The sequence below is a fragment of the Eschrichtius robustus genome, chromosome 13 (genome assembly GCF_028021215.1).
Source record: "Eschrichtius robustus isolate mEscRob2 chromosome 13, mEscRob2.pri, whole genome shotgun sequence".
Taxonomy (NCBI): domain Eukaryota; kingdom Metazoa; phylum Chordata; class Mammalia; order Artiodactyla; family Eschrichtiidae; genus Eschrichtius; species Eschrichtius robustus.
Window position 1 is genome coordinate 12,052,674 of NC_090836.1, and position 27,021 is coordinate 12,079,694.

At 32.9% G+C, this 27,021-nt stretch overlaps 1 protein-coding gene across 3 annotated transcripts in view; it reads left to right on the top strand.

Moving 5' to 3' along the window:
- The window catches only part of ATF7IP (activating transcription factor 7 interacting protein), a 117,719-nt gene that overhangs the window by 83,262 nt on the left and 7,436 nt on the right, over positions 1-27,021 (top strand). For all 3 annotated transcript variants that reach the window (XM_068560141.1, XM_068560140.1, XM_068560142.1), the window contains exons 7-13: positions 5,868-5,941; positions 6,499-6,587; positions 9,037-9,675; positions 14,511-14,575; positions 22,651-22,729; positions 24,218-24,373; positions 26,705-26,887. In XM_068560141.1, coding sequence (XP_068416242.1) covers positions 5,868-5,941; positions 6,499-6,587; positions 9,037-9,675; positions 14,511-14,575; positions 22,651-22,729; positions 24,218-24,373; positions 26,705-26,887 — 1,285 coding nt within the window. The remainder of the gene's footprint in view (positions 1-5,867; positions 5,942-6,498; positions 6,588-9,036; positions 9,676-14,510; positions 14,576-22,650; positions 22,730-24,217; positions 24,374-26,704; positions 26,888-27,021) is intronic.

Consider the following 27,021-nt stretch of genomic DNA (forward strand, 5'->3'; position numbering starts at 1 on the left):
AATGGGATTATTGTCTTAATTTCTTTCTCAGATTGCTCATTGTTTGTATATAGACGTACATCGGATTTCTTTTTTGTTGTTGAGGTATAGTTGATTTACAATATTGTGTAAATCTCAGGTGTACAACATAGTGATTCACAATTTTTAAAAGTTATACTCCCTTTATAGTTGTTATGAAATATTGGCTATATTCCCTGAGCTGTACAATATATCCTTGTAGCTTATTTATTTTATACATAATAGTTTGTGCCTTTTAATCTCCTATCCCTATCTTGCCCCTCTCCCCTTTCCTGTCCTCACTGGTATCCACTAGTTTGTTCTCTGTATCTATGAGTCTGTTTCTTTTTTGTTATATTCACTAGTTTGTCTTATTTTTTAGATTCCACATGTAAGTGATTTTTCGTGTTGATTTTCTATCCTGTAGCATTGCTGAATTCATTTATTAGTTCAGACTTTTTTCATGTGTGTGTGGCCTCTTTAGGGTTATCTAAATATAAGATGTCGTCTGTGAACAGTGATACTTTTACTCCTTTCGATTTGGCTGCCTTTTATTTATTTTTCTTGCTTAATTGCTCTTGTGAGGCCCTTCCAGTGCCATGTTGAAGAAATTGGTGAGAGCAGGCAAACTTACCTTTTTCCTTATCTTAGAGGGAAAGCTTTCAGTTATTCACCATTGAGTTTGATATTAGCTATGGGCTTTTGACACATGGTCTTTTTAATATTGGGTAGTTTCCTAACTTGTCGAGTGTTTTTATCATGAGAAGGTGTTGAATTTTGTCAAATGCTTTTTCTGCAACAATTGAGACGATCATGTGGGTTTTTTTCCCTGTATTCTTTTAATGTGGAGTATTACATTGATTGTTTTTCATATGTTGAGCTATCCTTGTATTCCAGGGATAAATCCTACTTGGCCATGTTGTATAATTCTTTTTAATGTGCTGATGAATTTTATATGCTAGCATTTTGTTGAGAATTTTTGTATATATGTTTATCAGGGATATTAACCCGTAATTTTCTTTTATTTTGGTGTCTTTGGCTTTGGTATCTGGATGATGCGGGCTTCATAAATTGGGTTTGGGAGTGTTCCCTCCACTTCAATTTTTTGGAAGAGTTAAGAAGGGCTGTTGTTGATTTTCTTTAAATGTCTGGTAAATTCTCCAGTGAAGCCATCTGGTACTTGACTTTTTTGGTTGTTAGGATGTTTTTGATTACTGATTCAATCTCTGTACTTGTTTAGGTCTGTTCAAGTTAATTTCTTCTTGATTCAGTCTTAGTAGGTTGCATATTTCTAGGAATTTATCCATTTCTTCTAGATTATCCAGTTTGTTGCCACAGTAGTGTCTTATGATCCTTCTCTTTCCATGACATCAGTTATAATGCCTCCTGTTTCATATATGATTTTGTTTATTTATGCCTTCTTTCTTTTTTCTTAGGTAATCTAGATAAGGTTTTACCAATTAAAAATATTTTTTCTATTGATTTTGTATTCTCTATGTCATTTATTTCTGCTGTAATCTTTATTGTTTCCTTCCTTCTTATAACTTGGAGTTTAGCTTGTTTTTTTCTTTTCTAGTTCCTTGAGGTGTAAAGTTAGGCCATTGATTTGAGGTTTGTTTTTTTTTTTTTTTGGTAAGCATTTACCACCACAAACTTTTCTCTTAGTACTACTTTTGCTGCATCAGTTTTCCCATAAATTTAGTATGTTGTGTTTTTGTTTACGTATATCTCAGATATCCTCTAGTATCTGTTGTGATTTCTTATTTTACTCACTGGATTTTTAAAAGTTTTCCACATATTTGTGACTTTTTTCCATTTTCCTTATGATGTTGATTTCAAATTTTATTCCACTGTGATTCACAAAGATATTTGGTATGGTTTTCATCGTTTTAAATGTGTTCGGGCTCGTTTTGTGACCTAATATATGATCTATACTGGAGAAAGTTCTGTGTGTGCTTGAGAAGACTGTGTGTTGGGTGAAAATTTCTACATTTGTCTGTTTGATCTTTAGTCTTGTTCATTTCTAGGGATTCCATACTGATTTTCTGTCTGGAACATCTATCCATTATATAAAATGATGTACTGAAGACTCCTACTATTATGGTGTTTCTGGTTTTCTGTAAAAAAAAAAAACACCAATTTTTACATCCTATATTTGGGGGCATAGATGATATGTCCATATATATTTATAAATGTTATATCTGGTCAGTTGACTTTTCATTATATAGTGTTCTTCTTTGTCTCTTGTAATAGTTTTTGATTTCAAATTCATTTTGTCTTAAATACGTATGGTCACCTCTACTTTGTTTTGCTTATCATTTGAATGGAATATCTTTTTCCTTACTTTTACTTTCTGCCTGTTTGTGTCTTTAGACCTAAAGTGTGCCTCTTGTTGACAGCATATAGCAGGACCTTGGTTTTTTTTGTTTTTGTTTTGTTGTTGTTGTTTTATTGAATCCATTAAGCCAGGGTATGTCTTTCTATGGAGAATTTAATCCATTTGGATTTAAAGTAATTATTGTAGGAACAAACTTATTATTGCCATTTTGTAGAATATTTTCTGTTTGTCTTGGAGCTGTTTTGTCTGTCTTCATTTTTTGTTTACTTCCTGTGTGTTTTGTTTATTTTTTTAATTAGTAGTGTCAGTGCTTTAATTCATTTCTCATTTTTTTTGTGTGTCTTCTATAGGTATTTTCTCTATCATTACCATGGGGATTACATAAAATATCTTAAGTTTACACCTATTTTAAACTAGTAACAACTTCAGTCACATCTTTCCTCCCACCACTTTATGTTATTGATATCATACATTATATCTTTTTGTATTGTGTATACTTTAACATAGATTTACAATTATATTTTATACTTAAATTCTGTACCAGAATTATGTGATTTTTGCACCAACTTTACAGTATAATGCAGGATTCTGCATTTGTTGGTGTATTTACTCTTACCAGAGAATTTCATATTTTCATTTGCTTTCAAGTTGCTGTCTAGTGTCCTTTCATTTCTACTTGAAGGACTCCTTTTAGCGTTTCCTGTATGGTGGACTTAGTGGTGATGAATGCCATCAGCTTTTTATTTACTGGGAAAATCTTAATTTTGCCCTCATTTTTGAATGATAGTTTTGCTGGTTATGGTATTCTTGCTTGGCAGTTTTTTTCTTTCAGCACTTTGAATATGTCATTCCACTCCCTTGTGGCCTGCTAGGTTTCTGCTGAGAAAACCATTGATAATCTTATGGAAGCTGCCTTAAATGTGATGGGTCGTTTTTCTCTTGCTACTTTTAAAATCTTTGTGACTTTTGACAGCTTGACTATAATGTTTCTTAGTGTAGGTCTCTGAGTTAATTCCAGTTGGAAGCTTTTCACCTCCTTGAATTTGTCAGTTTTTTCCCTCAAATTTGGGAAGTTTCTGGCCATTATTTAAGTAGGCTTTCTGCCCACTTTCTTTCTTCTCATTCTTGGTCTCCCAGATTTGTATATTGGTCCATTTGATGGTGTCTAATAAATCCCTTAGTCTGTCTTTACTTTTTTCATTCTTTTTTCTATTTGGTGCTCTAACTCAGTAATTTCAGGTGACTTGTTTTCAGGTGTGCTGATTCTTTATTCTACTTGATACAGTCTGGTTTTGATCCCCTCTGGTAAAGGTTTCAATTCAGTTATTGTATTCTTCAGCTTCAGAATTTCTATTGGTCCTATTATAAAGTTTCTTTTTCTTCTTGCATTGTTTTCCTGATTTCATTTCGTTTTCTGTCTGTTCTTTTTTATCTCATTGAGCATCTTAATGTTAGTCATTTTGAATTCTTTGTTGGGTAGTTCATAGATCTGTTTCTTCAGTTTCTGGAATTTTATTTCTTTGATTGATCCATATTTCCCTGTTTTTTTTGTATGTCTGGTTCTCTTTTGTTGAAATCAGGGCATTTGAAAAAATACCCTCCCCATCTTTTTGGAATATCTTTATACAGATGAAGCCCTTTACTAGTCAGTCTGGGTAGATACTCTGGTGTCCTCGCAAACCTATTTTTAAAGATGCATTTTCTTGGAGCTTGTGTATGTATCTCCCATCTGAAGAGGTTTATCTATTTCTACTTGGGAACTTCCCATCCCTCACCTGGTATCTACTTTCCATATTGCAGTCTTGCTGCTGCTTTAGCAAGCCATGATATTGGAGTTACCCCTTTTGTCTGTCTGTGTTGCTGCAATTTTTCTGGTTTGGTACCAAGCCAAGGGGTTCACCTTTGTTCTCATCTAGTCCCCAGGCATCCAACTTGTGCTGCTTTATCCAAGTCAGGTGAGACTGAAGCCAGTGCCTTATCAATACCCCAAAAAGCCAGAATATTGCATGCAAATTCCACTCTTCTCTTTCCTTCCCAAAGGAGAGGACAGTTGTTGGGAATTTTTTCTTGATTGCACCACACTGTGTGAGGAAGGGGATGGGGTATGGTGGGTAAGAGCAGCAGACTTTCCTACCCACTACCATGTATCTCTTTTGGGGCTTGCTTTCACTTGGGGTTCTATAATCTCTCAACAGGTTTCTGGACTTCTTACAAGTGAAATTTGGTTCTTATATTGCTAAATCATTGTCTTCCTGAGGGAAGGAAGGTATAGGATTTCCAATTCTGCCATCTTGCTGATGTCACCACACTGTAGTGTTTAAGGTCCTCCATCTGATGACTCTAAGCCCTGTTATACTTATTTATTATGCTTATACTGCTCCTTTTTTGTTTTTTTGTTTTCCCTGAAATGTTGTTTACCTTCATTTTAACTATTTTGAGTGTACTAATTACTCAAAGACTTGTTAGAAGATGCATTTCTTTCCCCTAAAAATTTTAAACTTTTTCGAGTGATACTACAGTGTTACTTTCATTTGCTTTTATATTTATTTCAAATGTTTTTGCGTCCACAGCCAGGTTAGAACAGTTTATCTTAATTCTTTATCTTTTGTCTCCTCTACACAGATAACTAGTACAACACTATACTGTTTGGTTAAAATCATCCTTTTATCCTATAAAAAGCAGCAAGATATATTTGTTGTTGAGAAGAGTGATTAGTGGCATCTGCTTGATGTGATCCTAAGCACTTACCACCTTTTGTTTAATATTATATGTATTATTATTATACTTAATTAACTCTTGAGTAGAGTTATTTATTTTTCTCAATTTAAGAAATAAATGATGATAGTGTCATTAATGATGGAGGCCCAAATAATGGTAATTAGCATATAAATATTAGAACTCTCTTTCTATATTCCCTGTTTTGGGGAGCAGAAAAGGGTTAAATTAGTTTGTTCTGAAGTTTAGAATTGGGACATCTTTAAATGAAATTGTAAGTCATGTAGTGGCAAGTATTTATTTTTTAAACAAAAATTGTAAAAATAATTTTGATTTGTGACCTAGGATACCACTTAATTGGCAATCAGTTACTTCTGGGGAAAAATAAATACTTACCTTGTTTGTTGAGTTTCTGCTTGTAATCGTGCCTGATCTGCCTGATATATAGTAGGCATTCACTAGATATTTATTGAATGAGTGTCTAATTATTCTTTAGATTCATATTAATGTTTACTGAACCGTTAGAGCATATAAGCTACTTTCATATTCTCTATTTTATTTACTCATATCAAAAACTGAGGTTTAAGAATTATTCTATTCACTTTTCATATGATAAGCAGTTGTGTCAATAGACTAAGTAATCTGTGTAAGGGGCTTAACAAGCGGCAATGCCAAGATTTAAATTTTTTTCTCAGAAAGATTTTCCACTGTATTATAGCAATAACAGATAACATATTGACAAGGCATTTAAAGGTCTTATTTTTAAAGATCCCTTGTGAATTGGGTTTTATTTTACCTTGGTATTTTTCTCCCCCAGAATCCACCAAACCCACCCGTATCACCAGGAAAGTCCATAGTTGATGTCGGCAGCAATAACAGTGTGCCCTACAGGTGAGAATTATAAACAGTCTATTTATCAAGTTTTTAATTAAGAGAACAAAGTTCTGATTTTCTTTGCAGAAAAATCCTTGGAATGTGATTCTGTGTATTTATGTAGAGATAAGTGTTTGGTACACTGGATTAAGTATATTTGCTTCCTTTTTGCTTTGTTGTAATTGTTCACCTGTGGGTATTGATTTTGCTAATTTATTATAAGGCTTTTTTTAACCACTTGTGTTAAATAGTATTATCTTAATTAATTGAGAAATGCTTTCGTCAGGGGTGATAAAATCTAATGTGTGCAGATATTCGGACCTACATTTGGTTCTCAGGTTAAAGTATTGAGGACATAGAATATAGAAGGAAGACTCTCCCCTAATGCTGTAGACCCCAACATTCCCAAGTCTTTGTGCCAGCTTTGCTTCACTGCATTCACTCTCAGTTTAATGCTTTAATATCCAAGTCTAGCCACCCTTTTTTCCAAGGGGCCACTGCTTTCTCTATACATAAATAGATATCCACTAGAATGGCATATCAAGTGACCATTTGTGTGTATATATATTTCATAGAAATGCAAACACAGTGAGACAGATGTTGGAGTCCAAAAGAAATATAAGCGAGAGCACACCGCCATCCTTTCAAACCCCTGTGAATACAGGTAATATTCTTAACACTGAAATACATTTTCTTAGGAATTGAAGGTTTTGGTTCTTTTTTCTTACGTTCGTTTGAGGTTGAAATGGACTAAGAAACTGAGCACAGTTATGTAAAACTGAGTGCTAAGCACAAGGTTTATTTAAAAATCAGGATCGCGGATATGCATGAAAATACAGAAATTCAGATCTCTACTGTAGTGGTTCTCAAACTTTTGGGTCTTCACATCCCCTTATAATCTTAAAAATTATTAAGAATCCAAAGAGCTTTGTTTATGTGGGTGTATTAATTGATATTTACTATGGTGAAAATTAAAACATAAAATTTTTAAATGTTTATTTATTCACTTTAAAATGATTACAAATCTATATTATGGACCATAAGTAACATGTTTTGATGAAAAGTAGCTCTTTTCCAAGCTTTAAAAAAATTAGGAAAAAGAGTGTTATTGTGTTAAATTTTTATAAATCTCTTTTATACCTCACTTAAAACATTAAGATGGCTGAAGATACCTGGATTCTCATATCTGCATCTGCATTCAATCTGTTGCAATTTGTTGTTATAGTTGAAATATGTGAAGAAAATTCAGCCTCATACAAATATGTAGTTGGAAAAGGCCTAGCCCTTTTAGTGAATTGTGGATATTCTTCTTTGATACAGCAAGTAGTAGTTTCTTAAAGGTTAGTTGCAAAGTGGAATCAGAAACCACACCAATAAACTTTTCTAAATTTTTCATTAAAATTCATTTGTCTGTCTTGTACTTGGATGGATCTTTTACTAATATCATTGATCATTTGGAAAATATTCACTGAGTTTTCTAAGTCTTCCAAATGTTGACACATTTCATTAATAAATATTTTTTTTAAATCATATTTATTTATTTCACTATCAGTTCTTCTCAGACAAGTCTTTAAAGATTTGGGAAGCTGTCCTGCCCTCAGTGGCAGGTAGACGTATTTTCCAAAGTTCTAATTTTTGTTTTTTAAAACTCAAATTTTATTATTGCCAATAAATACTGTTGGTCGTTTTCTTTGAAGTGACTGCCATATTTGGTTTATTTTCAAGAAAATATTTGCCAGGTACCCAAGTGTGAATAACCACAGTATGCTTGTAATTCTTTCAAGTAAAAGGGGTTTTCCATTAAAAAAGCCTGTTAGCTCAGCTTACAACTCAGCCAGTCTTACAAGCACTTTTCCTTGAGCCGGACATCCTTATTTGGCATGCAGCAGTAATGCTTTATGTGTACTTCCCATTTCTTCACATAAAATATTAAGACGGACTATACTCAAGAATTGAGATTTAATAGAATTAGTAGTTTTTACTACTTCATAATGAACATTCTTAAATGAAACTGATTTTGTTTGGTTTTTACTGTGCACATGTGGTATTAAAGAATGCAGTGATAGTTTGGTACCACTACCTTGATTTTTATACTGAGACATCAAAAGTTTTACTCACCATTGCTTTTGCTCCATCATTGTAAATATCTGCACAGTGAAAAAGTCAAATAATGTTTTATTATTGTTATGGAAATAGTTTGGACATTTCAAACTTCCTGAAAGGGTCTCAGTAATCCCCAGGTGTCTCCCTGGACTGCACCTTGAGAATTGCTGCTCTAGCGTGCCTATGATTTTGGAAAGACTACAAATCATTGAGAAGAAACTTGGTCATTGATTTTAAACCTGTTCAAATGAGAATAAACACAAATGGTTGAACTAAAATGACTGTAAAACTGCAGTGACAAGCATTTTGATTTTCTCTGCTCTTTGTTATCTGCTCCTTAATTCATTTCCCATCTTCACCGTGCTATTTTCCATATCACATAATGTCAATAGAGTGTTACTAGAGACAGCCTCTCCTCACCAGTTCCTCCCCAGGGAATCCAGTAAAATTTTTGATCCACAGATAGAGGTTTCACATTGTCCAAATGACAAAATACCATCACCAGGTTTACCTGTTATTCATTAATGGTACTCTTTCTAGATTTTCTATTTGAGTTTATGTATTGCCAGTGTTCTAAGGCATTTATAATATTTTTAATGTACTTTCAAAATTGTCTATACAGTTTTACCTAGTTTTCAATGTTTTTTAGTTGTTTTTCCAGCTAGTTACTCTGAAGTAAGTATAATAATTTTCAGAGACTCTTTTTATACAGAGATAGCAGTCCTCTGCCTTAATCATAAAACATGTGCTGTTTTCATAATGTACCAAATACAGATGCAAAAATGCTTCTACAGATAATCTAAGAATTCAAGGATTTAAATCTTGAATTAAAAATTTAATTATGAGAGACTTTACTGTATATACTGCAATACATCAAATTTGTATTACATTATATTATATTATAATTATATTATATTATATTACATATTATAATAATATAATATTATTGTATTATATCTTAGCTGATAAAGATAGCTATTTAAACTGAGACTTCTTTTTTCTTTTTATAGTATCTTCAACCAATCTTGTCACTCCTCCAACAGTTGTCAGTAGTCAACCTAAATTGCAGCCTCCAGTGACTTCGGGTTCTCTGACAGCAACGTCAGTTCTTCCTGCACCCAACACAGCTACAGTAGTTGCTTCTACTCAGGTGCCTAGTGGAAATCCCCAACCTACAATCTCTTTACAGTCTTTACCAGTGATTTTGCATGTACCTGTTGCTGTATCCTCCCAACCTCAGCTCCTGCAGAGCCATCCAGGGACTTTAGTGACCAATCAACCATCTGGCAACGTTGAATTCATTTCTGTACAAAGCCCACCTACAATGAGTGGTCTTACCAAAAATCCAGTATCTTTGCCATCCTTGCCAAACCCCACTAAACCAAACAACGTTCCTTCTGTGCCCAGTCCTAGTATTCAAAGGAATTCTCCTGCCAGTGCTGCACCACTAGGAACAACACTTGCTGTACAGGCTGTTCCAACAGCGCACTCGATCGTGCAAGCCACAAGGACTTCTTTACCCACAGTAGGCCCATCAGGACTCTATAGTGCATCAAATAATCGAGGCCCTATACAGATGAAAATTCCAATTTCTGCCTTTAGTACTTCATCTCCTGCAGAACAGAGCAGCACTACCACCACAAGAATTGGTAAGTCAATATGGAGGTTTAATAATAGAAATGCAAGCATGTTAATAGTCTATAGGTAATTGAACACGTGTGTGTGTGTGTAAGTGACTAGCATTATTGGAAGAACAGAGTAAATAGAATTTTCACAGAGATTATTTTTAGTAAGTTTTTTGTTACCTAAGAGAAATGATGTTGTTACAGTGGGATTTGAGAGAGAGTTTATTCTGAGTGAGAAGTTAGCATTTGTAATTTATCTTTTACTAGTTTTCCTAATCTGTGCGAATTTTTAATTTAGGCTTTGTAGCAAGCATTATGAGTTACTTTTCTAATACATTTTTCAGATATATCTGAATAGAGCAAGTATATTTTAAAGTATCTAATTGACATAATATATGCTAATAAGAAGAAAATAAAAACCACATATCTTCCCTACCCATTTGGAAAAATCCTCTGTGCATTCATCCCTCATATCTTGCAAATTTGAGTGGTTTAAAAGTGGGTCTTCCCTCTTTAATTTACTACAGAATATTTGCTTTTTGTTTTCTCTTTTATATATTTTCCCGTATGACATATTACATGATTAAGTTTGCATATGTATATATACTTTGAAGTATTGCAAAAATGAGAACTTGATTGTTCCTGTTTTAAAATCTGTAAAACTCTATATGTCTTCCTTGTTCTTAAAAAGCATACATTTTGTATGCATTCTTGAACTTGCTTATTCTTCATTTCTGATTTCACATTTATCCCCACTGCTTTTGGAAAGACAGGAAAGAGAGCCTAGGCATCATGTATATAATGAAATTCCTAATAGTATCTGTCTTACTGTTGTAGTAAGTGACCATGAAATTTAAGAAACAGATTATAAAGTACAAAATTACTCTTACAAGTGAGATATACAAGCCTTGTTTTTTTTAAATTTCTCATGTAGTCAGTCTTCAGTAGTGTACTTGCCCTCTGAGTATATTTTCTCATAAAATAGTGATGGTGTTTCATAGAGTTATTGAGAGAGTAAAATGAATGGCAGATAAAAATTAATACTGGACTGAAGCTGAATATCATCCTCATACAATTAACATCTGGGATATAAGGGTAAATCTGAAATTTCAAATAGAATTATTATTAGTATTTAAAATTAAATATTTGCATGGTACAGTAACCATATTTTTCTAGCATTATCTGCTATCACATCCTTATATGCTAAAGATGCTTACTTTTAATTGAGGTCAGTGATGAGCAAGATTTTGGGGGTTACTTCATATTTCTCTAATTTATTTTTCTTCCAGTCATTACTGTTTTTTAATATGTCAGGTGGAAGATGATTATCATGGACATTCTTTTATGTGATTGTGGAGTTTTTCTTCTTTATGAAATTTTGAGCCTAGTTGACATTGTTTTTAATTCATGGTCACAAGATAAGATATATTCTTAAATATAGAACTTTCCCTGAAAGACCGAGGCCTGAAAAGAAATAAATACCTTGAAAGATTATTTTGTTTAATGTTATGAATGCAAGTACCCGAAATACTTCTACAATAGCAGAATTGTAATTCAATTTCATTATCCTGTTAACATTGTATGAACATCTGTTGACACAAAAGGTATGTTTTTCCCAAAGTTATCTAGCTTAGTGCGCTTTATTAGTTGTAATGAGTGTTAGTCTGTTTTGTATTTATTTAATTACTTGACTGTCCTTGATTATTTTTGTATATAAAATTAATAGTTTTCCCCATTATTGTTAATTAGAACATCAGTCTACTTTTGTGATAATATACATTTATACTTATACTTAAAATTTTATATTTTAACATATATTTAACACATTTATATGTCCTTTAATACATAAATTATATTAAGGAGATCTTCATTTTGAGTTCTATTTAGAATGCTTACCTACTTTTGGAAGTAAATTATTAGATATTAACCAAAAATGTTAATGATAAGCTTTGTTTTTATGTTGTTCATAATGTTAATTAGAAAGAGATCCTATGAGAAGATATGTTCTTTGATCATGCATAATTTTAGGGGTGCCATAAATGGCATTAAAGTAGGCATTTAGCTATTGAGGCTTGCCAAAGCCTAAGCTGAAGCCAAATAGCAAATTTTGGCTAAATATGAAGGTTGAAGCCAAACTTTAATACATCCCTAATGTGATAAAGTAATTAGTTTTAAATCCTATGCTTATGTAGGTTTTATTTACTTAATGAGAACATATACTGTATAACTAGACAGCATGCATTTGTATGTATTTTATATACATATATTCCGTAGAGTAAGTCAATATTTTTTGTAAAATGTGAAAATTGTCCTAAGGACTACTTGGAAATTTAGAGACCAAATTATAGCTTATGTCATTCATTCATAAAATATCGAATGCCTGTATTGTTCTAAAATCCTGTAGATACACAGAAATGTACAAAATAGTCCCTATTCTAAACAAGCTTATAATCAAATACGGAACTTGGATATTAAATAAATAATTAATTATCAATGAGATGAGTGTAAAGATATGAAGGTTTCTGTGAGAGGATATGGGAGATCTGGGATGGTATGAGAATGGAGTGAATGGAAAGATGGTGGGAAATAGGGTTTTAAAGGATTTTTACAGAGAGGAAGGAGTGTGACATCCATGAACACTGGCTGCAGTGAGGGGAATGGTTTAGAGGGGGAAAAACAGGGAGACCAGTTAGGAGGCTCTTGGAGTGATCTGGATGAGACATGGTGTGGTAAAAATGATTTAAAGGTCTTGCATTGCATTCATTTTCTTACCATTATCCAGCACCTACCGGGGTATACTACTAATTGGCACTCCTGTAAAACCTTTTTATTATTCTGGTAAAAATGCAGTGTTGGTAAAAAGTGACAATATCTTTTCAAAATAAAGAGATAGAGATGTTTCCCATATGACAGAAAGAATTTGAGGTACAATTTTGACTTTACACCCTGCCAATTTTATTGCTTGATAGATTGATTTGTAACTTTTAACTTTCAGAATTTATCTAAAGTAGATATTATAGTAAAAGAAAACAAAAGATGCAGTGAGACTATAAAATGATTAAGAATCAAGAAAACAATCTGTAATAAAGGGGTAGGGGAAGTTAACTGAAAATCTAGAATAAGGAATATTATTACAGCTCTGTGAATAATTAACTCTTTGTCCTGAGACAGTTAGGTCAAAGACTCACTCTGGATAACAAAACTCTCATAGTTATTAGTATTTGTGTGTGTGTGTGTGTGTGTGTAAAGAAGTAAAACATTTTATTAAGCAATCTAAATCTTCTCTGAATCTTGAAGATAATTGTATGAGGATATTTCAACAGAAAATAAAAATGAAGGTCCCTCACCTACTTTGCTTCTGAATTTACCTTTTATTTTCATTTGAAAATGAAAATGTGTTTTAAATCCAAATGAATGTATTCTGACATTGTATATATGTATTAAAAAAATTGGTAGTAAACTGCTGATGTTTTGGTAATGTCATAAGTGTAATTTAATACTCAACCATGTAGGATCAGTACCCTGGAAGTAGTTTTTTATTAAGTAGTATTTCAAGAACTTCACAGTCCAGAACAGAAGCTGATTCATTGTAAATGAAGTAATTTTAAGGTATTAAAGATATGTATATATCTTTTTTAAGTTAACACATCTTAAATTATTTCCCTGCGATATTCCTTAGGTTAGAGTTATATATATATATATATATATATATATATATATATATATAATATATATATTCTTTCTACGAAAGGAACTAAGATAATTCAGATAGGGTAGGGAGAAATTGTAAGGGCCTCCTTTTACTTGCCTAGCCTAGAAAACCCTCTTTTTTAATAGGTAGATATTTATCCTGATTTTTTTGACATACAGATTTATATGTAGAAATACATGGTTCTGTCTCCTGTTTCTGGTTTTGTTTTTTTAATATAAATAGTTTACTTTATATGTGTGTTATGAAGATTTACAGATGAAAGGAGTGCCATATTTTGACCAACTTTTTTTCTGACAAAAAGCAAGGATGGGATGTTTCAACATTAGAAAATTCCTATTAATATAATTGACCACATTACCAAAGAGAAAAAACTGATTAATCACCTCAGTAGATGCTCAAGACATTTGATAAAATTTAATACCTTCTCTTTAGAAATTGAGGCAGAAAAACCTACTTGGTTTCTTTTCTGTGCTGTTTTTTCATTCAGCTATCTTTTTTACAACTATATAGTTGTAGTTCTGTACATACAACTTTCATATGTATGTGTGTGCGTGTGTGTGTACATACCTGCATGCACACACATACATATACCACGAACTCAACACAAGTTAATTGAAAACTGAATAAAGAAAAATCATCTGTGATTGACCTACTGAGATTATCCATGTATATTTCATCAGAATCACTGTTTGTAACTATTTCTCTAGTGAATTTATTACATTTTTGCTATTCATTTAATACATTTAATTTAATACATTTTGCTATTAAATTTTGTTATTAAATTTTTTTTCTCCAAAGGTATATAGTATGGAAGGATTATATTTTATTTAACCATTCATGTTACAGCATTTAAGTTACACACGTCTTAAATTGTTTCCCTGCAATATTCCTTAGGTTAGACTTAAAATTTCTGGTTAATGAGTATGTGAAGTGTTTTGATCTTTATTATGAATTTGTCCTTCTGAAAGACTTTGTAGTGGTGGTCTATGAGAGGATCTATTTACATATGTAACATGTTGACGACAAAAAAAAATTGGAGAAAATTAACATGAATTGTTGTATGTAAAGCAACCCATCCTTTCACATTTTGTAGGTGCCTTTAAGAATAGCTCTGAGTTTTGCTTTGTTTTGTTTTTTGACTCCTCAGAAAACCAGACAAACAAAACAATAGATGCTTCTGTTAATAAGAAAGCAGCTGATAGCACATCACAGGTAAGATTTTTCCTACTGTTTCAAAGTAAAATTGTAATTACAGTCCATAAGAGAATGAATTTCTATCAGTATTCTTTGGTAAAATGAAAATTATTCTAAGTCTGTTTTTTACAACTGTCCACAAATTTTCAAACAGCATCTCTGTGTTGTTTGACAGGAATTGAGTTTTTTTGCTTAGTAATTCTCTTAGAAATAATATGTTTATTAAATTAACTAACTGCTTGGATTATATATAATCGACAGTCTAGTTGTTTTTCTTCATATATTGTGAAGTTTTAAGTCTCCATGTGTAATTTCTTCCTGGCCCATCTTATTTAAGAAGGTCTCACTGGTTTACCTCCCCCGGGGGGGTCCCCCCTTCCCCCCCGCCCCCATCCTCTGTCCTGCCATTGCCAGCACACACAGAGACATCATTTTAGTTTCTTCAAAGCTGATCAGAAATAGCTTTTATGGAAAGAAAATCTTGATCTTTCTGATAGCTTATTAGCACTTTGCCATCCTGGTACTTTTTCATGTTAAATTTAAATCACTCAGGAATGGAGTAACTACTTTTTTCCTGTATTAAATTAACAATGTTCATCATACTTCTTTTACTATATTGCTTTAGGTGTAATAGATTTATAGGGAAGTCATTAGGTTGTTGATAGTCTAATTTTATTTTCTTCCCTTCCTCTTAATCATATCAAGAAATGCATATATTTTTCCTAGAAAAATAAAAAATCTTGAAGAAGTCAGGCATGAATAAATTACATGAATTTTAAAACAAGGGCATAATGATCTTTAATTTTGGCTGTTTTCCTTTAAAATGATGGATTTTTAACCAAAGATAGGTGTACACCATGCTTTATGGAAAGCTATTAGAAATATTTTATTTCTTAAAAATTTTAGCAGTCTTTTTATATGATATTAAAGATCAAAGTTTTGATTGCTTCTGAGGATGTCTTGTAGTAGCTATGTTTTTAATTAAAAGTATATGGAGTACTTTCTGGAAGACACATGGTATAGGAAATGTTGATATATTCAGTGACTTTTTTTTTTTTTTTTTTAATTTATTTATTTTCGGCTGTGTTGGGTCTTCGTTTCTGTGCGAGGGCTTTCTCTAGTTGCGGCAAGTGGGGGCCACTCTTCATCCCGGTGCGCGGGCCTCTCACTATCGCTGCCTCTCTTGTGGAGCACAGGCTCCAGACGCGCAGGCTCAGTAGTTGTGGCTCACGGGCTTAGTTGCTCCGCGGCATGTGGGATCTTCCCAGACCAGGGCTCGAACCCGTGTCCCCTGCATTGGCAGGCAGATTCTTAACCGCTGCGCCACCAGGGAAGCCCCTTCAGTGACTTTTATGTAACATTTATAGGAAGTCTAGCCTTACTTTATAAAGTAAACCTAAAACTAAACAAAGAAATTACAAACAACTTTATTTCCCTCAGTTATTTTTTTTCTTGTTTGTCTGGACACACTAGGTAATGTTTCAAGACACAAAAATGGACATTGTAATGGCTGTGTTTTTATCTTGTTAAAAATGATGATTCTTCTAAAGTTGTACTGTCTAATGTGGTAGCCACTAATCACATGTTGGCCATTTAAATTAAATTTTAATTTAATTTAGCCTTAAATAAAAAATTTACTTTCTATATCACAGTAGCCCCATTTCAAGGCTGAATAGCCAAATATAGCTAGTAACTACCATATTGGAAAACAAAGATATAGAACATTTTCATCATTGCAAAAAGTTATACTGGATTGCTGAAATAAAGTGTATGTAATATTGTAAACATCTAGGTGAAATTAAAATTGATATAAAAGTTTGCTATACTTTTAAAATTCTTTACTTAAAAATATCCTTTTTAAATTAAAGAAAAACAACAGAACAAAATAATATAAAATCCAGTCACACCCAGCTGCTTACTATGTTCTAGAAATTCTAAAACATCATGTGTTACTCCCCACTTTACAGGTTTTAGAATCTAAAATGTTTTACTTTACATTGTATTGTATAACTTACATTTTGATGAACCAACTTGTACCAGTCGATCCAAAAGACGCCTGAAATAGTAAGTGACTGCATCAGGTAGCAAGGAGACAGTGCAACCAAATATTAAGTTCTCAGTGGTTATTTTATTTGGCTTACAGGAAGAGTAATTCAATACCATTGTATGAAAAACACATACAAGTAGCATGACTAGGGACCTAACCTGCCAAAGTCATGCCTGGTCAAAAAAAGCAAGATTTTCAGCTTTGAATGAGTACCAGTGATTTAAATAATAAATATAATATGCAAGTTTTATTATATAATAAAGAACCATTTTGGAAATATATATGTGCTACCAGTTACAAATTGATGCTTTACTGGCTCTTTTGGGTTACAAATAAAATTTTTGTTGTTGTGCTGAATACCTTGATTAAGGTAACACTATTGTTTTTTTGAAGATATATTAAGAAATTATCGTTAGGTTTTTCCCCTGTATGTTACTTAGTAGCAAATAGAATCTGGTATGAAACAGGTAGCTTGTGATTCTTTAGACTGTTAACTTTCTAAGTATACTCTGCCAACTTCTTTTTTCTCTGCCAAATCTTACTTAGTTGTACTTCTGAACACTTTAAGGCTATTATAAATTAGAAGGAATCTGGATGGCTTGTATGGAAATGACCGTTGTTCAGACATAGCTAATTTGAAAATAATTAAATGTGTAAAATATTCTCTTTGTAGTCCTTGAATGAAGATTTCTCTAATGTCCTCCAAATAAGTATTTATTAACACACTTCCATATAATGAGTTATTACTGCATATTTTATTCATAGATCTCATTTCATACAGTACATTACTAATATATTTCATATGGTGAAAAAAATTATTTATTCGAAGTATCATCGTATGTGGTAAAAACAGTGTAGAAATCTTTTTCTGCCGCATCTGTAGTTTTATATTACTTTTTTGAGGGACTCAAGATCAGCCTCAATTTTGTTGATTTGCTATAAGGACTCATAAGACCTGTGACAGGTTATACTCATGGTTATGGTTTATCACAGCAAAAGGTAGAGAGCAAAAACAGCGGGAAAAAAATATGCATCAAATGGGATTAAGTGCAGTCAGGCTGAGGCTTCCATATTCTCTCCTATCCAGCCTGCACAGGATGTGCTGTCTCTGTGGTTATTAAGTGCAGGGACATGAGCCAATAGTCTTTGCCCAGGAAGCCTGACTGAGTATCAGGGTCTGAGCTGACTATACAGCTGCGTGTTTCTTTGTAACCAGCCATGGCAGTCAAAACTCAGGACCCCAACAGTGAGACCAGGTGTGCATCGTCAGACTTGATGTTTGTGCAGATCAATCCTGATAAGCCAGGATGACACTGTTTAAGGTGTACATCGGAAAATTATCATTTATTAATGTAAACTTTCTAAGGGTCACGTTCCTGGTAGCCAACCAAGCCTGACTGTAGCTCCCAGGTCCCCTTGGAGAGATGTGTGTGGAGTGAACAACCAGGTCTTCTGTATTAATAACTTCCCTTGTAATTTTTGAAGTGCCCTACTCTAGCCTTTCAAATATGTTCTAGTTATTGCATTTCAAATATGTTCTTGTTATTTGTTTCAGTTAAAAAAAAAACAAAAAAACCCAAAAACCCTACAAAGCCAGTATCTTTGCTTTCTTGAAATTTTCTTAGTGTTCACTTAATGAGAGTGGTCTCATTTGGGGGAAGGACACATGATTAAGTAACTTTTTAATAAAATAGATTCTTGGTATTAAAACTTATTTGACAGAACTGAGATGTTTTTTAATAGTTTCAACTTGAGTAATTCTGTAATATGTGTAAATGCAGATATAGGTGTGTAATGTCTCTGATTACATAAGTTTTCTCAGAATTGATGGCAGAAAAAATGTGAAGATATATAAATTTGCACCTAGTGGCATAGAAATAATAAGCTCTAGAGTCAGACAGTGGCTCCTGTCACTTAATAATGTGTAAGCCTTGAATAAGTTATCTAACACCTTGATTTCTTACTTATAAAATATGGCTAATGCTGGTCTCAACCTCAGGATTATTGTAAAGATTAAATTTGTTAATGAATGTACTGATAAAACACTTAGCACAGAGCCTGGCGGGAATAGTGCCAGCTATCATGACTGTCTTATAATTGCTGTTAATAGTTATTGAAATAATTCAGTTTTATTTCTCAAGAAGAATATGTAACCAGGAAACTACCTGTAGTATGTGATAATAGATGAATTTTATCAGTCAGGTTATGGTAAATAAAAATATAATGTAGATTAGATCATTGATTATAGATCTTCTCTTCCTATTATAGATTATACATTATAGAAGAATATGCACCTTATAATAGAGCATCAAAACATGAGTGAAAAACAATAAAAGAAATAGACAAATTGACTCTTTTATCGTTATAAGGTTTACCTCTTTATATGTTGTCTAACATTAATGTGATTACAACAGTTTTTTTATGCTTGCTTTTTTTAGTGTGTTTGTGTATTTGTATTTAAAGTGAGTATCTAGGAGAAGAAAACTAGTTATTTCTTGATTTCTTGATATATTATTTCATCTGACAATCCCTAATTTTGATAGGAAATTTCATTCCATTTAGTTAGTATAGTCATTGATATGGTTGAATTTAGGTCTGCTGTTCTGTAATTTAAAAAATATGTCATCTATTTTTTTGTTTCTGAGTACTTTTTTCCTACTTTTATTTTGTGTTGATTTTTTAATACTCTATCTTAATTTTTCTGTTTCTTCCTGTATTTTTCATTTTCTACTTTTGAGATTTCTTATTTGCACATTTGTTAATATCGTATTTTCCTTTAATTCTTTGACATATATTTTTTTCATTTTTTAAAAATGGAAGTATAGTTGATTTACAATGTTGTGTTAGATTCTGGTGTATGGCAAAGTGATTCAGTTAGACATATGTATATATTCTTTTTTATTATAGGTTATTGCAAGATACTGAATATAGTTCCCTGTGCTATACAGTAGGACCTTGTTGTTTATCTGTTTTATATATAGTAGTTTGTATCTGCTAATCCCAAACTCCTAGTTTATCCCTCCCCCCCCCTTTTCCCCTTTGGTAAGCATAAGTTTGTTTTCTATGTCTGTGAGTCTCTTTCTGTTTCGTAAATAAGTCAATTTGTATCATATTTTAGATTCCACGTATAAGTGATATCATATATTTGTCTTTCTGTCTGACTTACTTCCCTTAGTATGATAATCTCTAGGTCCATCCAAGTTGCTGCAAATGGCAATATTTCACTCTTTTTTATGGCTGAGTAGTATTCCATTATATGTATGTATGTATATGTCTATATGAGTGTGTGTGTGTGTGTATATCTATATCTATATATCTATATCTATATCTATATCATCTATCTATCTCCCACATCTTCTTTATCCAGGTATCTGTCAGTGGGCATTTAGGTTGCTTCCATGTCTTGGCTATTGTAAATAGTGCTGCTGTGAACATTGGGGTGCATGTATCTTTTTGAATTAGAGTTTTCTCCAGATCTATGCCCAGGAATGGGATGGCCGGATCATGTGGCAACTCTGTTTTCAGTTTTTTAAGGAGCCTCTTTATTTTTCTCCGTAGCAGTTGCACCAATTTACATTCCCACCAACGGTGTAGGAGAGTTCCCTTTTCTCCATACCCTCTCCAGCATCTACTGTTCGTAGACTTTTCAATGATGGCCATTCTTACCAGTTTGAGGTGATACCTCATTGTAGTTTTGATTTGCATTTCTCTGGTAATTAACGACGTTGAGCATCTTTTCATGTGCCTATTGGCCATCTGTATGTCTTCTTTGGAGAAATGTCTATTTAAGTCTTCTACCCATCATTTGATTGGGTTGTTGGTTTTTTAGTTTATTGAGTTGTGTAAGCTGTTTGTATAATTTGGAAATTAAGCCCTTGTCAGTCATATCGTTTGCAGATATTTTCTCCCAGTCCGAAGGTTGTCTTTTCGTTTTGTTTATGGTTTCCTTTGCTGTGCAAAAGCTTATGAGTTTCTTTAGATCCTATTTGTTTATTTTTGCTTTTATTTCTGTTGCCTTGGGAGACTGACCTAAGAAAACATTGCTATGATTTCTGTCAGAGAATGTTTTGCCCATGTTCTTGTCTAGGAGTTTTATGGTGTCATGTCTTATATTTAAGTCTTTAAGCTATTTTTAGTTTACTTTTGTGTATGGTGTGAGGGAGTGTTCTATCTTCATTGATTTACATGTGGCCGTCCAGCTTTCCCAACATCACTTACTGAAGAGACTGTCTTTTCTCCACTATCATTCTTGCCTCCTTTGTCAAAGATTAATTGATCGTAGGTGTGTGGGTTTATTTGTGGGCTCTCTATTCTGATCCATTGATCCATATGTCTGTTTTTATGCCAATACTATGCTGTTTTGATTACTGTAGCTTTGTTTATTGTCTGAAGTTGGGAGTGTTAGGCCTCGAGCTTTGTTTTTTTCCCTCAGGATTGCTTTGGCAATTCTGGGTTTTTTGTGATTCCATATAAATTTTAGGATTATTTGTTTTAGTAATTCTTTGAGCATATTTTTAACAGATGCTTTGAAGTCTGCTGAATTCAACATCTGGCTCCACTTGGAGTTAGTTATTTTTATTGACCATCTTTTGTTTTTAGTTGAGTTCTACTTTACTGGTGTTTGCGTGTTTGTCTAGTAATTTTTGATGAATTTAAAGCTTAATTTTAAAAGTGGACCTTATTTTGAAAAATGGACCTTTAGATCTGTTGTAGCAAGTGGATTCTGTTACATTCTTCAAGGGTTTGTTAAGAACTTTTCATTTTGAATTTTTCAGATTTGTGATGTTTGTAAACAAGTCATTTTCTATGAAGTCATTATCAAAGAAAGGTTTATAAGTGTTTAGATTTAGAATTTAGATTTAGAATTTAGATTTAGATTTACATCATTGTGTTTGGATTTAGAATTACATCATTGTGTTTGGATTTGGCCTGAATATCTAACATCAAAGAATTATTTTCTTTAATTTTGCAAACTTGGAGTTTTGTAGATGAAAGCCTTAATCATTTGGAGTTGATATAATATATCATAAAATAATTATGATTAGCATTTATTAAGCAGTTACCATGTATCATGCCTGGTGTTAAGCTCTTTGTATGCATATTTGGATTAATCCTTATAATAGACTTAATATCCAAATTTTGGAAATTGAGGAAATGTCCTTTTAACATAAATTCACATAGCTTGTATGTGTTGCAACTAAAAGATGCACTCAGTCTTTTTGACTTGAAGATCTTGGCTCTTTAGGTCTGTTTTGTACTGCTTTCCTTTTTTGTTGCTATTTTATAGTTAAATTTTTTTAAAATTACATTTCTAATGATTTTGGACAGTGGGTGGACTTCAGTCAAATTAGATGGCAGTTGATTACAGCACATCATATCCTATCATATGACAGCATTCTTCAGGGAAAAAAATATATTATTTTATGTAACCTAATTCTGGCTTTAAAGTTGCCTTTGGTGTGTTTGTGAATTAACGTTGATAATTTAGTGTAGGATTGGTCAACATTTAAATGTTAGAAAATGGATTGTATGGGACTTCCCTGACAGTCCAGTGGTTGAGACTTCGCCTTCCAATGCGGGGGGTGTGGGTTCAATCCCTCATCAGGGAGATGGGATCCCACATGCCTCGGGGCCAAAAACCGAGGCATTAAACAGAGGCAATATTGTAACAGACTCAGCAAAGATTTTAAAAATGGTCCACATCAAAAAAAAAGAAAAAGTTAAAAAAAGAAAATGAATTGTTTACATTTAATCACTTAAAACACTTGATCATCACTTTAATAGCTCTATGCAATTGACAGTGTAATTAAAAAAAAAAAAGAATTTATTGTGAAAAGATTTCAGAGTTATTTTTTATGTGGCAGATATTTAGCTCACGAGTATCCTTGGGTCATTTATCTGACAAACAGTCTTTCTTCAGGTAAAGCCATTTAGGTGTCCAAATTGAACCAGGCTATGCATTATCCTTGTTTCCCCTCAGTATTATTTTATTTTCCTTATGTCTGCCAGAGTTTCCTTTGCAAAATGCAGATGTTTTGTTTTTCAGAGTGGAAAAGCCACAGGCAACGATTCAGGTGGGGTCATTGATCTGACGATGGATGATGAAGAGAGTGGAGCTTCACAAGGTACTTAAATATAAGTAATCATACTAAGAAATGCTTTGATACCATTTTTCTCTCTTAATCCATTATATTCAGTGAACACAGATCTCTACCCCATTATTTGTGTCCTTTTTAGAAAGAGGGTTTTTAAGATTAGAATTAAAAAATAGAAATCAAATCTTGAATGTATATGAACAAGGCATAAAGGAAAACAGAGCAACTAGGAGAATATTTGACTTGTGGAACACCTCTCCTTTTATATCTGTTATTTCGCTTGATCCTTACAATAACCCTATATTGCTCATTTTAGAGTTGAGGATAGATTCAGAGTGCAAATTAAACCCAGGTCTTTTGACTTTAAGTTAAATGTTTTTTCCGTGTGTGTCTGTGTGTTTTAATGTAGATGTTAAATGAAAGTAATGTTAAAAACCATGCACACCCAGAATTCTCAATATTATTCTGAGTTATAATATTTAGAAATTATATTGGTTAGATATTAACCAATATTCCCAGTTATTCTTCCACAGTGTTAATAGGTGTTCTGTGAATAAAAGTTCATGGTTAAATATGCTTGGAAAATGCTGAGTTAAAATTATATGGATTTTTTCCTTAATACAGATTTCTCCGAGCCTTTGCTATGCTAATTTACAGTGTAAATCTCCAAGAATGATTCAAGCTATAAAGTATTTCTCAAACTTATTTGAGAATAACTTTGTTCACAAACATATTTGTAAAACTTTGTGGTGGTAATTATATAATGCATGTGGAAAATCTAATAGGATCAGGTACTAATTATTTTACCTTAAAGACATTAAATTTTTTAAAAAACTAAAGATTTTTTAAAATTACATTTTAGGGAATAAGATAGTTAAGTTGGTTTTAGGAAAACAAAATTAAGTAGCTATACAATTCATTATGTGACATTAAAGTCAATTTTTTTTTTTGTATAAAACTGATGTAAAATTGGAAGGTTTGCCCCATCATTTGTCAGGGTTGAATTCATGCCCGTCTGATTATTGTTTAAAAGTTTCAGATTTTCTGTATTGCTTTTACTATTCTTTTTAATAGAGAAATCTTAATGGAAGGAATTTCCTAGAGCACAAAAATAAATACAGGTTATTTTTGAGAAGACACAGGTAGGGCTGGTTCTAGATAAAAAAGTAAAGTAAGCAAAGTTTGTTATCAGTGCTCTTGCCAGTTCCTTTTCTATCACCTCTGCCTCTTGGAGCCTCTTTCCATTGCCCCACCACTGAGTGTTACTTAAATTCTCCTATCTAAAGTGCATTGTTCTTCATCAACACTGTTTTCTTTAAATGTGAATTAGAATCTGTGATAGAGCCAACAGTGAATTGTTTAAGGCCCTGACTTGGTTTTCAAATTGGCAAAAGTGCACTTAATTAAAATACAAAGAACTTGTTCTCTTAGGGGTAAATGTGACTGAATGGCAAGGATGAACTTGTACTTCTAATTTTTTTCTATCAATAATCATATTGTCTCACTTTTAATTAACAGACCCTAAAAAGATAAATCACACTCCTGTGTCAACCATGAGCTCTTCTCAGCCTATATCTCGACCATTGCAACCCATCCAGCCAGCACCGCCTCTTCAGCCATCTGGGGTGCCAACAAGTGGACCATCTCAGACAACCATACACTTACTACCTACAGGTAAATGTGCTGAATCACTGAGCTGAAACTTTAGTTTTGCCTGCAGTGAAATATGACTATGAAATTGAGTGGAAAGATTAGACAGAAAATTAGCTCATTTAGGTAAATACCAATGAGCGTGATTGCTGGATCATACGGGAAGAATGTGTTTGGTTTTGTGAGACACTGCCAAAGTGTCTTCCAGAGTGGCTGTACCGTTTTGCATTTCTGCCAGCAATGAGTGTGAGGAACTCTTGCTCCGCATCCAGCATTTGGTATTGTCAGTGTTTTAGATTTTCACCATTCTAATAGGTGTAGTGGAATCTCATTGGTATTTGATTTGCATCTCCCTAATGACATGTTATGTTGAGTATCTTTTCGTGTGCTTGTTTGCCATCTGTTATCTTCTTCAGTGAGGTGTCTGTTCAGATTCTTTGTCCACTTTTTAATCGGGTGGTTCATTTTCTTATTGTTGAGTTTTAGGAGTTCTTTGTATGTTTTGGATAATAGTCCTTTATCAGATATGTCTTTTGCAGATATTTTGTCCCAGTCTGTGGCTTGTCTTCTCATTCCCTTGAGATGAACTGGATTTTAACCCTAATTATGTTAGTAATAAGTTATAAAAACTATAAACTATTTTAAAAAAAGATTAGACAGAAAATTAAGAATAGTCCTCATTGTTATTTTGAAGGCAGTGTATGTTTTTGAATGCAGTATGACTTAATTTCGTGGACAGTCTTAAGTAGCAGCACTGATACAGAATAGTTATAAAGAAGAGTTCAATTATATATGTCTTTGTCATCTGCCACTGTAAACAGCAGAAATGAACATAGTTTCTCTGGAAGGGATGAGTGTAATGATTCATTCTGATTATAACCAAGAAGTTATAATTGACTGATCAAACAAGAATTTTTACATGATTCTTAACTAGAAATAGTTTTGTTGTTTTTTTTTAAGAGACCTGCTTCATCCTTGACTCTCTTCTTTCCCTCTGACACCCGTACTCAGCAAATCTTCCCTGCTCTGACTATAAAATATATCGAGAATCTAACCCCTTCTCTCCACCTCTGAAATAGTTTTAACTGGCCTAACACTACTGTCAGAAGATAACCACTAATATTTTACCTGCTACCTCTCAAGAAGCTATAAATCAGACATTTTCAAGATGTAGCCTGTATCTCCTAATCTGTTTGGAAGCCAATCAAGACAGGTTGTCTTCTTCAGAAAGTAGCCTGTTGCTTAAGAGATTTATCTGCAGAATGCTTATATAAGCACTCTTCTCATTAAGGTATACATTGAGCTCACATGGAATTTGATCCAGTGAAATAAATTAAAATGACAGTCACCTAATTTAGATAATTTAGAAGGAAATGTCATTATGCAAACCCATGAACAATATAGATAGTAAAATGGAGAATAAGGAGATGAAGATATAAGTATTCCTCCTGTATACTTTACTTTTTTTCCTCTTTCGAAAGACTCACGTTGAAAGTTAGGATATGTAAAGACTAAGCAGTCTCTTTATCTTTATTATATCCAGTGTTTACCTCCAAATTTATTTTATTATAGAGCACATTTTTCCATATGAAAGTATATTTATTATTGATTTTTATTATATAGTTAATATGTGGTCATTTGTAAAATGTAATTCTAATTCAGAGAGTTATTAACAAGAAACTGTTAACTCCTGAAATCATTACTGTACTTCCATGCTGTCACTGAACATTTAGGACTCATATTTTGATAAATATGTGTTAATATCACTCAAGGCATTAATGCTCTCTGGAACATAAATTAGGAGGAATGCCTAATGAGGAAGAAGCCTGTATTTTAATGGGTGTTTTATTGTTTTGAGTAAGAGATGGTTTGGCTCATCTGAAGAAAATGTCAATTATAATAGCCAGTTTTTTTGAACTGTGGGAACACAGAGTTACTCTCTTGGATTTATACCCATCGGTAGAAGGCCTGGAGGGCCAAAAGTTCCACTCTGCTAAGAATAATTTAACACTGAGGAAGGGAAAATTTACTCTTTTAAATCACTCCTATAAGATCATACTCTCAAGGTCTAAACCCTTTCTTCATCTTCACTTGCTTATTTATCTGGTTAAACTAGAGTAGGAAGGGCATTGGACCTGGTTGAGGTACTCTTTTCTTCTGAAGCTTGGATTGTAATAATATTAATTTTCATTGGCCCTATCATTCTTACCTTTCACGATTACAAAAGGAGACTCTTGTCTCTATTTCTCTTTATTATAGTAAATCCGATTTTGTATAAAGTTAATTATCATTTAATACTGTTTACTTAGCATAGAATTTACTGCATTTTTAATACATTTTTCTGCTTTTCATTAGCTCCAACCACCGTGAATGTAACGCATCGTCCAGTAACTCAGGTGACCACGAGGCTCCCTGTACCAAGAGCTCCTGCAAACCATCAAGTGGTTTATACAACTCTCCCCGCACCACCAGCTCAGGCTCCCCTGCGAGGAACTGTTATGCAGGCTCCTGCTGTTCGGCAGGTCAATCCCCAAAATAGTAAGAGACTCTTTGCCTGTATATGGCTCCAAGTTACATGTAGTTCTTTAGCACTTAGTTGGAGTAGCTTATATTGACATTAGATTTAGCAAAAAGTGCTAAATATCATATTAAAACTATTATTAATTCATTTT